This window comes from Melozone crissalis, unplaced genomic scaffold (assembly GCF_028551555.1).
Source record: "Melozone crissalis strain CALT ecotype California unplaced genomic scaffold, PUWL_Pcris_2 ptg000004l_1, whole genome shotgun sequence".
In the NCBI taxonomy this organism is placed as follows: Eukaryota; Metazoa; Chordata; class Aves; order Passeriformes; family Passerellidae; genus Melozone; species Melozone crissalis.
This window is the reverse complement of record NW_026535782.1, coordinates 42,588,275-42,605,007: the sequence shown is the minus strand read 5'-3', so window position 1 is coordinate 42,605,007 and position 16,733 is coordinate 42,588,275. Positions and strand designations below refer to the sequence as shown.

The 16,733-nt window shown below is 52.0% G+C and overlaps 3 protein-coding genes across 3 annotated transcripts; 1 reads left to right on the top strand and 2 right to left on the bottom strand.

Annotated features, from left to right (window-relative positions):
- Window positions 1-1,918: 1,918 nt before the first annotated feature.
- On the bottom strand, window positions 1,919-3,103 carry LOC128938478 (urotensin-2 receptor-like). The gene has a single exon (XM_054278758.1). It carries the CDS (start codon window positions 3,011-3,013, stop codon window positions 1,919-1,921), a length of 1,095 nt encoding a protein of 364 aa, XP_054134733.1. The 5' UTR covers window positions 3,014-3,103.
- Window positions 3,104-4,761: 1,658 nt separating this feature from the next.
- On the bottom strand, window positions 4,762-12,670 carry LOC128936938 (arf-GAP with dual PH domain-containing protein 1-like). Its single transcript, XM_054276243.1, has 12 exons — window positions 12,555-12,670; window positions 12,281-12,423; window positions 11,164-11,294; window positions 10,192-10,283; window positions 10,011-10,093; window positions 9,203-9,315; window positions 8,420-8,566; window positions 7,928-8,011; window positions 7,544-7,606; window positions 6,966-7,037; window positions 6,245-6,476; window positions 4,762-6,157 (listed from the first exon to the last, which is right to left on the bottom strand). Exons 1-12 carry the CDS (start codon window positions 12,668-12,670, stop codon window positions 6,129-6,131), a joined length of 1,305 nt encoding a protein of 434 aa, XP_054132218.1. The 3' UTR covers window positions 4,762-6,128.
- Window positions 12,671-13,561: 891 nt separating this feature from the next.
- Window positions 13,562-16,733, top strand: NOL12 (nucleolar protein 12). The gene is made up of 6 exons (XM_054274856.1): window positions 13,562-13,666; window positions 13,755-13,860; window positions 13,957-14,005; window positions 14,430-14,572; window positions 15,434-15,534; window positions 16,105-16,733. The coding sequence occupies exons 1-6, from the start codon at window positions 13,587-13,589 to the stop codon at window positions 16,274-16,276; spliced, it is 651 nt and encodes a 216-aa protein (XP_054130831.1). The 5' UTR covers window positions 13,562-13,586; the 3' UTR covers window positions 16,277-16,733.

Genomic DNA, 16,733 nt, shown 5'->3' with positions numbered 1-16,733 from the left:
GCTGTGCTAGTTTTGGCTGCAGCCTTCTGTAGAGGCTGTAGGAATTCCTATTCCTGTGTCTGCTTGGGACCTCTTACTGCTGTATGGAGCCAGTAGAAAAGCTGCCTTGCTGGGTGTGGCAGAGCATGTAGAGGGTTCCTCATCCAAATCCTTTCTTCCAGTAACTGTAGGAGCACAAAGTGTGCTGTGGCACAGGAGGGCAGTAACGTGGAGGTGTCTGATTTTATTCTGCCCCTTCTGCTTTGCCTGTTCACATCCAGAGCTGAGGGAGGCAACAGTGTCCAGCTGGAGGGTGGGATGCTAAGGATGTGTGCTCTATGCTTTTGTTCCCATTTATACTTGGCCCACATGAACCTGAGTCTAAACTAAGCCAGACTCTGAGGAGACTGAGGCAGTCAGGCATGTTTGATGTTACTCATAGCTGCCTTGGGGTCTCTCTCAGTCTAATGCTGCCTTGGTGCTGCTGCTGAGCATGCTGTGCCTAGTGGCTGTAGGAAAGGTGGGATCTGCCCTCTCCACAGTGCACAGCAGTTACCAGGTCGCTCTGAAATGAAAGGCTTGGCCACAAGCAACACAAAGCACTAGCAATTTGATGTACTACAGAATTCCCTGCAGGCCTGGCTGGGCTAATTCCTCACATTAAGCAGTCTCCAGAGCAGCTGGAGAACAGGGACTTTCCCCTGCAGCAGCTGTACCTGCCATTCTTATTTCATAATTCATGAGGCTCTGCCAGGTCCTGTGTCCTGGGTGCCTGTGCAGAGAGAGGCTGGGCTGCTAGGAACTGTGAGTCTGAGAGGGAAGAGAGATGAGATGAGAGCTTAGCTGAAAGGTAGGGGCACTTGGGCTGTGCAGCTGGATCTCAAGAGCAACTTGAGGCTCTGCAGCTGGATCTCTTTTGAAGTCCTGTGTTGCCCAAAGCCTATCTGCTTTGGATGATCACATCAGACTCTTTTTAAGGCTACATCTACAATTGTAAACGTGACATCTAGCATTGCCACCCTGCACATAGGCATGGCAGGGGGACAGCATAGCTTGGGGACTCTTCCCATGGCGTGATAAGGATGAAGCCATCCTTTCTGGAGAAGAGAGGCTCAGCAGTATGGAAATGAGCCATGCTAGGCTAGATGGTCCCAAGGCAAGAGACCTGGCTCAGTTTACACAGTGGTGTTGGCACAGTCTGGCAGACTGGGGTACATTTGGTAGGCCAGAGAATTGGGTGTTTCCCTCAACCACAGCAGGGCCATGGTGCTGGTGAGGGTGCCATGAACTGTCATGATGGACACAGAGGAGAGCTCTCTCCTTGCAGCTTCCTCTGCTGGGCTGATCTTGAAAGCTGAGCAAATGTACTGGACTCCCTGGACTGTACCACAGGGGAATCTCGCAATGCCTTTTAATTGCGCTTGGCAATCTTTCTTTAGATTCTTCAAAGATTTTTCTGTGACGGTTTCTTGAAGAAAGCTCAGTGGTAGCTTTACCACAGGAGTATGAACCTTAGTGAGGTCTCCTGCTCGCCTGGCTGTTTCTTGCAGTGACTCACTGTTCTTGTGAAATCTATGACTCACTGTTGTCCTGACTGTTATGGCTTGGCCCGTTGCTAGCAAGGAGATGAGGGGTGGCAAAGGTTCCCCAGATATATAATTTAGACATATCGAAGCTGACTGCTCCCTTCCACCCACTCCCCAGCCTTGTGCAAGGTGGAGGCTGCAAGGTGTGTGAGAGCTGATGGATTCAGGATGAGGAGAAGAGTCAGGATCCCTGAGACAAGCACTCTCCCCACCCAGCTGAGCAGGATGAGCAGCCATGCAAAGGGGAAAGCACTGCAACAACATTGATGGAAGACACTGCATGCTGGCACGGAAGGTGGCACACTTTTATTTCTCAACATGACCCAGCCAAAGGTCAGACGTTCCCAGCCTGCTCAGCCCTCGCTTTCCCTCACAGACCCCAAGAGCTCCCTGAAAGCCAGGGGGATGCTGTGGCTCCCCACAGCCTGCTGCGAGGGCTCTGCAGGCCGCGCCATGCCCGTCCCAGCGTGGCCACGGCGCCGGCGGTGGCTGCTGGCAAGCAGGGTGTACAGGAAGGGGTTGACACAGCTGTTGCCATAGGCCAGGCAGGTGACACCAAAGTTGAGGTAGGCCTGGGCAGTGGGGCCGATGCCCAGCCCCTCTCCCTGGTACAGCCCGGCCAGCTGCCAGGCCCAGAAGGGGAGGAAGCAGGCCCAGTAGGCCACCACGATGGCAGAGATCCTGCAGAGGAGCCGCCGCGCCGGGGCCCGGCCGGGCGGCGGCAGCCCCAGCCCCCAGGCCGAGGAGCGGTACGCCCGGGCCAGGCGGGCATAGACGATGCCCAGCACGGCGCCGGGTGCCAGGACGCTGGTGCTGAACAGCACGGTCAGGTAGAGCCGGAAAGACGATGGCGTCCAGGTGGGGACGCAGATGCGCTTGCGGGGGCCGTCCCCCTCCCGCAGCTGAGTCATCGCCATCATGGGGGCCGTGAGCAGGAGCGAGAGGAGCCAGAGGATGGCGCTGGCCAGCCTGCGGCAGGCATTGCTGGCCCGCCGGGCCCGCAGGGGCTGGGCCACCGCCCAGTACCTCTCCAGGCTCATGGCGGTCAGGAGGAAGATGCTGGCGTGCATGGTGAGGAGGTCCAGGCTGAGCAAAAGCCTGCAACCCACATCCCCGAAGAACCAGTCGTGGGCGAAATAGGTGCAAACCACAAAGGGGATGGTGGAGAGGTACAGGAGGTCAGCCAGGGCAAGGTTGATCATGTAGACCCCCAAGGAGCCTGCTGAGCAGCCTGCCACCCTGCCAGAGGCCACTGCCACTGTGTAGATGTTCCCCACCATCCCAGTGAGGCACATGACGAGCAGCACTGCACCCAGCGGCCCCGTGACTAGGCTGTCCCCTCCCAGGACATTGCTGTCATCACCCCCACCACTGCTTTCCTCCAAGAAACTGCCACCCTTGGGATCCTCTCTAGGACTTGGGCTGATGAGAGAAGTGTTGTAAGACATCTTTGGGTAAGTTAAGCAAGAGCAAATCAAGCTCTCAGAGACTGGCTCCTTCCTCCTGCCTTCCACCCTTGCTGTACTGGACACGACTATCCTTAACAGCAAAGCAGCCCAGGGAAGAATGGGGAGAGTTCATCAGACACAGACAGGGTGCTCCAGAGAAGTCTATTCCTCACCTCCAGCTGACCAGTCCATTTTGCTGATGTTGTCCATCACAAGCTCTGTCCGGTTGTTTTCCTTAACCATGGAAGAGCCAAGAAAGGGACACTGCCTTTTCCTTCAAGACCAATATATGCAAGGTAACCTCTGCCAGCCAGGAGGAAAGGTCTCTTTTCTTCGCTAACTTTGTTGCTTCTCCAGAGTGTGCTGGACTCGCAGAAACAGTGGATGAACAAGTAGATTTCTGCTCCTAAATCTGTCAGCTCAGCTCAGACAGACTTTGGAGAGGTGGGCCCTGCCTCGCTGAGCCAACCCCCTGAGAGCTACCTTGACCACTGCATGGAGGAATGTGCCTGACTCACAGCCTCACACACTGGTGTGAATACAGTTCCAAATTTATGCTGGGCTTTTAGCCCCTAGCTGAGGAGCCCCACTGGCTCCCTCCTCTTTCTGGCAGACATGCTTTCTTCCCCCATATCTTCCTTTATCCTGCTCCGTCTTCCTTCTTGTTCTTATTTCCCTTTCTTTATCCCATTTCTCCTTGTACAGTTGTCCTCATTTGGGACAGGAGACAACTGAGAGACAAGACTCCATAATATGGCAGGGAGGGTGGAAAGCATCATGCTGTGGCTTTAGAAGGGAAACAGGGGCCAGCCCTGGAAGTGCAATAGGCAGGGAGCAGCCACATAGCTCTCCCCAGCCAAGCCAGACTGAAAGAACCCTCCCAAGCACTTCAGGCCCTTTGAGGTTTGGGTGTTCTGGATATAGTCCCCAGTTTGCAAGCAGGCCCACCACCTCTCACATTGTCTGTCCTGGCCCTTTTCCGCCTTTGCCCACAGGTCAGCAGCAAGCTCCTAGAGACACAAAGGACTGGATATTTTAGACTCCATTTTTCCTTCCTCTCCACAAAACCATCCTCCTCCTCTGAGCTTTCCCGCTCCTCCCCTCGCAGCCCCGGGAAGCTGCCCCGGAGCAGAGCAGGGAGCAGCAACCCATTGCTTGGCACCACCGCCTTCTAGCGAGGCACCAGCACATGACACCCACGCCCGAAGCTACCCGGCCCTCTCCTCACTCACAGCTGAGCCTCCTCGTCTCAAGGAAGACACGGTGGGACAGAATTTGCTAAGCAGAGACAGATGTGCCATAGCTTCATAGTGGCTGAGTCAAATGCCTCTGCTCATATTCAGTAGTGGTAATTCAGCGGCAAACAGGAGGAGGAGGGGGCATCCCATCAGTACTCCCCTCACTGTGCAATGACCTTTGGTTTTCAGGAAAATCATGCTCCAAACTAGGAGAGATCAGCAAAATGCAGTGAAAATATACTTTTAGGTGGATATTTCCATTGCACCATGGTGATAGGGTGAGAGATGCTTCTACTCATCCAGAAAGTTGATGCTCCCAACAGACTGTGGTGGTCTTGGCAGAGAGTGGGGTCCCCAGAGAAGCAGAGGGGCACCATGAGTCTGCCCATTTGGCTCTGACGGGAATAGTCACAGTTCACATGCCCCAGAAAATACAATGAACAGCTATAGCTTTTTGTTTGATCGTCTGTACTTTTTCCCAAGAAACAACCTCATACCTCAGCAGTTAACATGTCAGCTAATTTAAGACGTTAAAATAAATTACAATGATATTTTTAAATTATTTCTTTAGGAGCTAATTAAAATACTGGTTGTCTCATTAATTCCAGTTAGCTCTCCTTAACACATGAGATACCTTCTCTCACACTGCCTGATAAAACTGCAAACACATCAGATACTACAGTCACCAGCAGAACTCAGCTACTCCTCCCAGCATGTGTAGCACAGCTCTCCCAAGAGACCTTCAAGAGATGAGCTTTAAGACATGAATCATGGGTTGATTTTGTGTTTTAGGCTAACTCTTACTAAGAGAACATGAACATTCAGATATGTATGTGTGATGGACAAGATAAACATATGCAATGTGCAGGTCAGAATGAAAGTGCCAGGCCTTTGACATACAGAAAATGAGGGAGAAGAGATCCATGTATTACCATATTCAGCATCAACCCTAGGCTCTAGTAGAGACAGCAGACTCTGAACTCTATACACCTTATCAGCTCCTCTGCAAGACCCAACCCCTCTCCATTGGTCTGATAGAGACTCAAGTTGGGCAGCTGATCTTCAGTGGCATGAAAATCCCTCACAGTATCTTCCCCAGGGCAGTATTCCACCTCCATCACTTTTTGTTGTGTGTGCATGCACACGTTATCCACATACACAAATGTATATCCACATTATTTATCCACATACCCAAATGTATATCCACATTATTTTTGAGATGATCTCTTAATCTTCTCTGAAGCATTTGGTGGAAGGTCTGCATACAAATGTCATCTGAAGAAGCTTTCAAGCCCATACATGGCAGAAGGAAACAAGCCTCACATTTGGCTGTTTAGGTTACATGTTTTAAGTGACCTTTCTCAACCACTGCACTAACTGGTCAAATATCTAGATGTTTCACATCTCTGTCACCCGCAGATATGGTATTTCTTGTAAAGGAACAGGCTCTTTTAGTCCAGCAGTCCCTGTAACCCGCTGTGGTGCCTGGCTCCAGCCAGGCAGCTCTTTTCTTGCATCAGGTGGGTGCCTGTCTGCAGTTTCATGCAGGAGCGATGCTGGGTCTCACGTCCAACATAGTAAGTGCCAAAGTTTTCAAGGCCTGACTGACAGGTAAGACCTGTCAGCATCCAGCCACATGACAGCAATTTAACAGGGACAGGTTGTACTGAGGATTCAGACGCACAAAATCTTGCACTTGAAAAGAAGCAGCTTAATCAGGCCCTCAAAACAAAGTGGATATCCAATGGGGGCAAAAGTGCTTCAAAGGGTGCTCCAAGAGCACTGTGTTTCTCTGATGTCAATCTCCTCTCCTGTCCTGACAGCCACCCAATAGGACCAGGTAGGGTTGAGTCATAGTGAGATTCCTGCATGGCTTCCTAGGATTTAAACTTGAAGTAGGCTTCAACTGTAGAGAAGAGAAAAGGTGGTGCATTAGGGCAATACCCTGAATGGCAGTGGCAGGAGGGGAAGGAAACAGCATCCAGGCACTTACTTGCATATTCCTGTGGTGTCATGGCCTGGTTGATGACACTAGTGAAGGCTCTGACCCACTCCAGCTGGTCAGTCTCTGTCTCGCAGGTGAAGAGGTATTCCCGGTCAGGGGTGACAATGGTGATGCCATAGTTCCAAGAGAAGTTGCCCTGTGTCCCTGAAGGCAATCCCTTCTGGACACTGTATCCATTCTCTCCACTGCCCACAAACACCTCACCCTTAGCAAAGGCGTCCTGCACATCAGGAGGGAAAGACAGTGATTTATGGAATCCCAGAAGAATAAGAGAACAATTACAGGGCACCTAAGGACAAGAGGACAGTGTGTGAGGACCGGCAATGCAGCAGCAAAAGATTTTAGAGGTGGTCAGGGGTTCAGAAGAGCAGTGAGCCTGTGCTCAAAGGCAGTAGTGAAAAGGAAAATATAAGGCCATGAATCTCAAGAGGTCTGAGAGGGGAGCTGCTGCTCTCATCTCTCTGTGTCACCCTCCCATCACCACCTTTACACTGCTGCCCTCCCTGCTCCCATTGTTTGCAGGCAGTGAAACAAACACAGAAAGCATGTGATGAACTAAAAGGGGTGAAAAGGGGAAGACCTGGAGTCCATTCACAGCAGCTGGGAAACCTGCAAGCCGAGCTCACTGCAGAGCACAGGCTCTGTGCGCACTGTGACCCTGCCCCCAGCACCGCTGCCCGCAGCTGCCGGCGGTCCATCGCCCTCTCACCAGAGGATCCTTGAAGTACATGAGCCTGCGGTGATCCAGCGTGAACCAGCGCTTCTTAAAGGCCTCTCTCTGCTGTGAAGTGAAGAGGTGACATGTGTGAGGGGACAGTGCCCTCTGCTGCGAGCAGTGCGACTGGATACCCAAACTCATCCCAACCGCGAGAAGCAAGCCCCTGCCGTCAGCAACCTCCTCCTCGCCCTTTCTGAGGCGAGAGCGGGGTCAGTATCGGGTGATTCACTGCCAGCTGCTGTCCCCAACTCCTGAACTTCGATGAAGGAGCCCAGAGTTGCGACAGGAGAAATCTGGACACTAAATACCTGTAAGGGCACACGCACACAGACCCATGCAGAGAGATCTGTTGCTCTGGGAGAAAAAAGGGACTCTGGCTTCATCTACTTTCATATGTGTCCTTCCCCTTCCTTTCATTCTCCCCTCCCTTGGTGCCCACACACTTTTCCCACGGGTGTCTAAAGAGTCAGGGGGGAATGAGGAAACAGCAGCAGAAAAACATTGAAGCAGGGAAAGCCAGTGGTGCTCTGGCAGGCCCCTGTTTGATTTTTTCTACCATAGCAGCTCACCTTGGGACCAGTCTTCTCCATGTATCCCTCCTTCAAGAAGTTTCTGGTCAGACGATTTTTGATCTGACAAAATGGCAAGAGTATCATTCACTTAGCTGTGACTCTTCGCTATTCATTTCCCTCCCCCACCCTTCTTTCCCCCAAATTCAGTCACCTTCTAAATTTATATTTCCCAAACTGCCTAGCTAGGCATCACTTCTGCCTCCAAAACAGCAGAGAGCAGCTATTTTCTGACCACCACAGGCCCTTTTAAAAACACCTTCTCATCCCTCTGTCTTTACCCTGCAGTTTCCACTTCCATACCTGGGGTTATAACAGTAACTAACGAGCTCTTTTATCATGCAAGCAGCGGGAGGCTCAGGAGGAGCTCCAGTGCTGCCTTACCTCATTATCGCTGGCAATGGGAAATGCCACCTTCAGGTAATGGAACTGCACTGAGCGGATGGCATTGAACCAGTCCACTACCTCCTGAGGGCAGAACAGGACAGAAAGCTTAGCCAGAGCAACAGAGGGGCATCTAAACTCACCCAGCTGCACCCAGCCCTGAGTTAGGTACAAGCACAGTCAGCTCTCCCTCTGCAGCATCTCCCTCACATGCACGCAGCCGGCACGGCTGCCCCATTCCCCACATGCACAGGCAGCACATCTTCTGTAGAACTCCTCCCACACAAACCAACTCAGCCAGTGCTCCTGCCCTGCTCCCTGCAGCAAAACTCTCTCACAGATACACAAACACAGAGCCAGAACCCCCACCCTATTACCTACTGCAACTCACACTCACACACCCCATCCTACCCATGCTTCATACTATTTAATATCAGCAGCTCCTCAAAGCACCCCAATGGCTTTGCAGGGTTTGCTGCTAAAACCAGATACCTTTCCACTTTCATGGTAGACAAATATATTCCGGGTCTTATTGTCTTTGAGATAGGTGATCTGCAGGCCATTGGGGTTCCCAATCTTCTCTGGCTGGAATGTAGCATTGATGACATCTATTTTAACGTTGATTTTGGGTTCTTTGGCCTGAAAACAGAATGGCATTGACCATGCATGAGCAATCCTAGAAGGAAAGAGATCTGAGCTACTGATTACCTAGGGTAAGGCAGGGTCAGAGGCCTGACCAGGTGGAGAACCTTGCACTTGGCTTTTTCAAGCCTTCTGAGCTTCATATCAGCCCACTTCTGGAGCTTGTCCAGGTTTCTCTGGATGGCATGTCCTGCTTCTCCCTACCCTGAGCCATTCCCTCCCTTGTGACAGCATTTTAGCTCTTGCCCCACTCATTTCAGAGATATGAATGAGCAGAACAGTAGCCCTCCTCAAAACCAAGCTGAGAAAAGGTTTTTGCCAACTTGGCTCACAATGGGGTGAGGTTGGTTATACGAACGGCGCAGGATTACACATCCAGGCAAATGGGTAGGAGTGAAATGGAAGATCAGTCTTTTTCTCAGTAGTGAGGGAAGCACAAAGGGAGAGCATGGGGAAAAGTTACTCTGACAGTAGGAAGGGGACCTTTCTCCTTAGTGATATGTTTTGTTCTCATCTCTGAGCTGGGATGAACAAAGCAACCTCAGAAACATGCGTAGGAAGTCAGAACATCTCTGTGACCCCACTGCTCTGGGTGGAGCACACACTGAGGTGGGAGTTGACCACCATACTCACATCCTGCTTGGTGAAATACTTCAGACATCCCTCTCTCTCAGACAAGAGGAACTTGCGGGGTAGGAACTGCCCGTTGTCTCGGCCTCGCTTCCAAAGGATGCCTTCCTTCACCCCTTGGAGCAGAAAAGGCACTTATAGAAGCATTCCTCACAGGCATGGTAGGCACCAGAGAGCTGCATGCAGCCTGGGGCCCAGCCACCCCTCTGGGACAAAGAACACGATGGGCTGTTGCTGAGAGTAAACACTTGAGACGCTTCACTTCTGACTTACAACTAAAGATGCTGTGTTCCCATGCTTGCAGTGCAGATAAGCACTCACCAAAAGACATTCCCAGATACTTCCCACCTCCTAGTCCTGCGCCTACTACTACCTCTGACAGTGTGAGAGCTGTCTCCTGTGAACACTAGAGTCCTGGCCCATGCAGACTCTGGTGTGGGACCAGAACTCTTCCCACCTGACTCTGCAGGTTCTTGGGCTCCAGTGCCCTTTGTCACAGGGCTGACAGTGCCAATTCAAGGACAACTGACTGGGTTATAGGGGGTGGCATGCAGCAGGACAGATATTCCTTATGGCAGATGTCTGTCTCCAACAAGACAACAAATATCTTTGAAAAATGCCACCTGGTAACACCAGTGGCAGTGCCAGCCTATGTTGTCCACAATTTAACACCCCCAAAACGAAACCCTGTAATGACCACTTGGGTTCTCAGGAGTGCTTGTGGGATTTGCAACACTGACACCTCATGACACTCAGAAGTTGCCAGCAAAGACAACAGGCAGGATGTTATGATGCTGTATTCTGCTCTTACCATCAGAATATGGCAGCTGTTTTCCCGGCTCAGTAAATTCTTTGCGTTCATATTTGGCCCGTATCCACTGTTCTCTCAGCACTCTATGGAGAGAGGGGACAGGTAGCTCAGAAATAAACTAGAGGAATTAGAGGAACAGAGAGTTGCCCTTCCCCCTTTCCTTCTGCATGCAGCAACTTACTGGCAGTCATGGTAGGTTGGCTGGTAATAGTAAATAGGGATGTGAGCTTCATATATGGCTTTAGTCACAGCATTCCCGTGCTTGGCCAGAAACTGCAGAGTTAGACAGAGAGTTAGTGCCTTGCCTTTGATGCACACTCATGTTGGACCTTTTCTTTTCTGATCCACTACAGGGTCAGATGCATATCAAACTCTTAATGGAGCATTCTCTTTCCCCTCCATTGCAACATTCCAGCAGTCTGGCAGCAGGAAGGTGGGTCTCAAAGGTCTCATCTACTCTCAGACATTACAGTGATTGCACCTGAATCAATAGAGTGCCATAAATGTCACTTCGTAAGGCTGGGTGCTCACACATTCAGTTCATTTGCTGCCATGCCCCGCATCTCCTGGAGAGCTTGACAACAGCTCTGCAATGGCATCTGGAAGGACATTCCAACCTCTTCCAAAGAGCAACAAGACACAGATTATTCTCTTTGGATCTCCAGAAAATATTTTCAGTCCCCTAAAAATTAGTGAGTTGAGCGGACTGTAACAGGAAGAAGTCAAGTTCTCATAAGTGCCATTTTTCTCAAGAGGTTGTATTATATCAGAAACTTTTCTTGGAGAATGGAATTGCCCAAGATTTTTCCCTTGGACTGCTGAAATCAAGAGGAGACATTGAGGCTGGATGGTCTTGGCAAGTGGAAAACAAGTAATCTGAAGCAACAAAGACCCTAAGCCTTAGTAAGATCCATTGCAAGAGCTCTGCATTTGCCATAAAGTAACAGGACATGCGGAGACACATAAGGCAAGTGTGTCCTCCCTCTCCCAGTGGGTTGTGAGGAGTTATCCCTGATTTTCATGCGTAGAAAAGAGACTGATTAAACCAGATTACATTCCAACTCTGTGAGGTCAAAGGACTAATTTTGCCAGGACACTGAGTGTATAGCCTAGTCCAAACCACCTGCCCTACCCATGGGGATAAAGATCTCACCTGCACCTGAGCATCATCCCAGTAGTCCATCTTCAGGGATTTGACTTTGCTGATGCTAGGGATGTTGCGGTGAATTCCTGAACAGCTGAGGCATATAAAGACACCCAAAGTAGAGGATGCCCAGTCAGGATCTGAGAATATGGAAAAGGGTATAACTAGAAGTGGTGAATATCCCTGGGATATATGCCTCACCTGAGAATGTAGTCCTGAGAAACAGGGAGCTGATGACCACAGTTTCATCTGAGCTGAGTAATTAATGCCCAAGGCATGGATGCCAGTCAGAAAAAAACACAGTCATTGGTCCCTCATTCCCCATTCTAATCACTTTGCTGAATTTTTAATGACCTGTATCTTGAAAAACCCCACAGTGCTCTGTGAACTCCCTTTGTGTAAAGGATCACCCAGAGGAAAATGAAACCACCTCTGGGAAAAGACCCCAGGAGTTGTTCAGCACATCACAGCAACCCCCTAACAGTGTTTAGTTCAGGAAGTGGAAAACAACCTTGAATCTAAAACTCTCCTGGAATAATTAAAAAGGGCAAAATTGTGCCAATTTGCCCAGTCTTAGTCTGGCTTGGGTAGTACACTCCTTTTGGAGGTATACGATGGGTTGTTTTAGCAGCACTTGTAGGATCTCAAACTGGGTACCCTTCTGAGAGGGCAAGCCCTTCAGTAAATGAAATTTCCCAGGCAGCTGTGGCAGGTTGTCAGTTCAGAGCTGAGTCATGGCGGAGACAATGCCCTCCTGAATCATGCCTTCTTTCTGGAGAAGTTAGGATTTCACTGCGAGCTTTCCTGTCAGGTCCTGACTGGGCATGACCTTGGTTTGCATTTGCGATCTGACATGACTACAACCCACGGTGCTGCAGCTATGGAGCCCCTGCTAATCTGGCACTCCCACACCCCGTCCTTCCCACCAGTGCTATGGCAGCATCTTCTCTCTCCTCCCTCGTCAACCCACCTGAAGGGAGAGGAAATGAATACCCAGAGCAATGCCTCCCCTTTCTCTCCAGCCCAGGCTCCTGTGCAGTCCAGACAGCCAGCACTAAGTGGCTGCTAGAGATCAGCCCCAGCTCCCTGCTTCCAACTCCTCCTGCAGCATCCTTCGGGGACTCACCTGGCTTCCCGCAGTCCGCACACAAAGAGTTCTCTGCTCTTTTCCACACTTCCTTCAGGGCCTTCATGCTCCGCTCGTTCCCTGCAGCCATCGCCTCAGAATGGTGTCCCTCCAGGCAGGGCAGGACAGGGCCAGGAGGGCAGCTACCTGCACCTGCAGGCCAAGCCACTGCGTTACCCAGGCGAGAAGGAGCCACCAGAGAGACAAGCTCTGGCAGCCAGAGAGAAAAGAGGAAGGCAAAGAAGCCTAAGGTTAAGGTAAATGGGAAGGGAACAGAGGCCTGTCGGTGCACCTGAGCCGGCTGAGCACAGGCGGAGGCAAAGAGGCTGGAGGCTGAAGTGCACCCAGACTGTGCGTGAGGACTGAGGAGGAGCAGGAGACCTGCCCCATGGGCGTGGAGGGAAGTGCAGCAACTAACCACAGAACTGGTTTTTCCACATTTCTGCTGGTGAAAGGACAGACCAGGAAAAGAGCGAAAGCAGCAAGCAAGCTGATAAAGGAAAGCTGGCTGTGGACAAGTGACTGCCAGGCTGTGACAGGACTACTGTCAGGACTCGTCATGCTCTGTGGGCTGAGGGGGCTGGCTTTGGCTGCCCCCACAACACTTCAGAAGCTTCCACCTAAGTCAGCCGGCCACCACACAGGCATTACACCCATTTTTAAGGAGAGAACAGGGGAGCAATAAAGGTTCAGGAGCTCAGCCAATGTCACTCTAAGCCATCAGAACATGGCAGTCTTTCTTGATGCCCCCACCAACTCATGCCAGTACCTCTCTCCATCACTACAGAAATTATGGCTGGCCAGCCAGATGCTGCGACTTGGACACAGCATCAGAGCCAAGACCCATCTCCATAGCTGCCCTCCCCAGATTAGAGGAGCAGCACCTGCACTGCTAACACCAGGAAATGACAATAGCTTGAAATAAACTCAGAGCTCTGTTGAAGAATGCTCAGTTGAAGAACTGCAGATGTTAACTATTCGGAAGAGTGGCATTTATTTAAGAGATGTAGATGCAAAACACTCGGGAGTGTCAGAACGAGTCTGGGGCTACACTGCGAGAGCGGGTGCTACGCTGCCATGTTCTGGCTTAGAGCGGCCGCACAAGGCAGCGCCACAGGATCTTTCGCTGGGAGGCAGCTGAAGAGGAGCGCAGCCGGCGGCTCCCACAGGACTCCAGGCCGGGATCAGGCGCACGCAGGCCCCGGCGCTGGGCGCTGTGTCCCGCCCGGGCCGGGGGCGGCGGGCAGAGCTCCGGCGTTCCGGCGGAAGGGGCGGGCGGCAGCAGCAGCAGCAGCGTGGGGCCGCCATGGGCCGCAAGAAGAACAAGAAGGGCCCGGGCAGCCGCGAGAGGCGGCTGGTGGTGACTTTCGACGAGGAGCGGCGGAGGTGAGGCCGGGCGGGCCCCGGGGCGGGGAGGGAAGGGAAGGCGGCCCCGGTCGCTGAAAGCCGGGCGGTTCTGTGTTGTCGGCGGCAGGGAGTACCTGACCGGCTTCCACAAGCGGAAGGTGGAGCGGAGAAAGGCGGCGCTGGAGGAGATCAAACGGAAGCTGAAGGAAGAGGAGAAGAAAATCAAGGAGGAGGTGAGGGAAGGGTCTCGTGTCCCCCCTCGCAGGCGGGCAGTGAGCGGGGCAGGAGGGGCGGGCAGAGGCGCCCCATGACCTGTTTCCCTTCCTCAGCGGCACCAGGAGTACCTGAAGATGCTGAGCGAGAGGGAGGAGGCGCTCGGTACGTGCTGGGCCCTCGGTGGGGAGGGCGGTGGGCGCCCGTGGGCCGGCAGCCTTGAGTGGGTGCTGAGGGGTGGGGCAGGGATGCTCGCACACTGTCCCACAACAACAGCTGCTCGGTCCTGTCGTGTTCCCCAGACAAGCTGGGCAGAAATCTGAGCCGTGACCCCGCAGCCCTCTGTCCCGATAATCATGGGGGTCGTACAGAAAGGGAGGAGCAGGAGAACATCTCCAAGGTGTCACCAGGGCCCCTCGCGGGGAGAAGCAGCTTGCCCTCCAGGCTTGCCGTGCCAAGGCCCTCTGCCCTTTATCCCTGCATGCCAAGGCCGGGTGTCACCCCAGCCCAGCATGGTGCATCAGGAACAAGTGAGTTTATCCTGTGAAAAGTTGGGCACTTTGCAGTGCAGGATTTCTTGTGTTCCCAGAGGAGGCTGATGAACTGGAGCACTTGGTGACATCGCGGACGGAGTCTGTGAACATCGACCACCCAAACCACATCGTAACAGTGACCACCATCAGCGACCTGGACCTCTCAGGGGCACGCCAGCTGGGACTGAGCAGCCCCCTGGTAAAGACACTTGCCTCCTCTCTGTATCAACTGTACACGCTCCTGGGGCTGGTGAGGTAGGGCTGGTGGTCCCTGAGTATGTCCAAGGCCTTGCAGCTGGCTGGGAACAGGGATGAAAAGGGGAACTCATAACTTTTCTATTTTTCCACAATTTAAACTGGACCTCTAAGGAGAAGGAAATGTTCTGTATGAATAGCTCGCTCCACACCACTCTGGAACCCTTTGCTAGTCCCGACTGACCCTGGTTAAATGAAAGTGTTACTGGACTGGATTGCAACAGTGTAATACTTTAAAGGCTGATACAAGACAAGCAGCAAGATTTCAGACGTTGCCAAATGGTCTATCCTTGACCTCTTTTCTGTGTCCTGGTCAGAAATATTACTGTTAGCATGAGGAGGCATTTTTCTCTCCATAATCTCGTGCTTGGACCACAAATAAGGAAACCATTCAGTTCTGTTTGTGGTCTCTTTTATTCTCAGAATACATAGTAACTAAGAGCTTGTATTTCTTTCATAGAGACTCTCGGGTGTTGGTTGTACTTATATTTGTAAGGTCATCTAATCTGAAAGTCCACTCAGAGACGTCTTGGTAGTAATTTAAGCAAAAGCCAAGACCTTTGTTTCATTCAAGTTCAAACTTCAATCGCATGGCTGTTAAGATCATGCTGAAGATTTGGATCTTGGGGTGGATTACTGTAGAACATCTCTGGTTGTGGGACTGCAATAGGAAACCGTGACACTTGGACAGTGATGGGTGTGCAGAATTAAGAAATCTTCATCTGTGACTAGTTAGTTCACAACACGGGATGAAACCAAGAAGGCAGTAGAAACACCAGAATCACAAAAGTGCTTTATTTTTAAGGGAAAAACTGATGGATCTGAAGAAGAGAAAGAGGAAGAGGTGGAGAACAAGCCTGTGAGAACAATGCCCAAGAAGTCCAGAAACCCCTTCCTGTCTGAAAAGTACGTACAGATTCCCTCAGGCCTTCCCTGCGGGGCCCTGGGAGCCGCTGGGAGTGCTGTGTTCCGGGGCACGCGGCGTGGCCGCCGGCGGGCGCGGTGCAGCGGGGCCGGGGCCGGCAGGCGGCGCTGGCGGAGCGCGGCCCGCCTGCCCCGGTGGCCGCGGGAGGAGCGGCCGGCAGCGCGGTGGGCGCCGTGCTCACCTCTCACCCGCGCCCCCGCCGCGCCGCATTCCGCAGCTTCCCTCTGGGGCTGAAGGTCAGAGGCTCCTAAAGCTGAAACTAAGGCGTTCTCCACATTTTTCAGTATCCAGGTTTTACAGCTGCTTTGAGGGTGTGGAGAGTTGCTTTACTCTGTGGGGTCTGGGCAGCACGATGCTCACAACATTAGTTTTTGTTGTCACTGCACACGGAGACTTGCAGGTTTCCGCATAGCTTAGAATCTCCCTGGGTCTTGCTTTGTTTGGCATCCATTCCTGCTGGGCCACACAGAGCTCTTCAGCTATTGTTGTGGTGTTGCCTTCCGTCTGCAAGCTTTGGTCCCCAAACCCTTTTCTCTTTCTGCCCTGCACAGAATCTCTTCTCTTACTGCCACGCTGCACATGCACAGCCAGAAGAAGACAAAAAGAAAGAGATCCCAACATGGGCAAGGCCCACGTAAGAAAATCCAGAAGTCCAGCACAGGGCGAACCACCAAGACTCAGCGTCGGAGGCTGACTGGCAAAATGGGCCGTAACCAGGATTAACAGAGAAAGAGAAACTAATGTTCAGACCACCAGCTGGGACAGTGCTCCACATCTGGCCTGCTGCTCTTTGGGACCCTGTCATTGTGGGCAAGCACCTTGTTTACATGGCATTCTGACTAGCCATTAACCCAGGCCAGTTCAGCCTTTCTGTAGCCTCCTGAGCACTGGCCAGGGTCACTAGACACTCTGCCCATTTATTTTTGGAGTGATCTCCAGCTAAGTGTCTAGGTACCACAGAATCTCTTAAAAACTTCTGCTGAAGGTCATGTTCTCTACTTCTGTCCTTGGCCTCCCCTTTCAAAGCTGATACTTGGCTTTATCACAGAAGGGGATTTGGGGCAGAGTGCAACAGGCACATCATTGTCAGGGCAATTTGAGAGACTTGGGAGAGCTCTGCTTGCACTCCTGCATTAGTGCCCTGGCATTTCTCCTGTGCAGTAAATCCTTTTTCCATGGA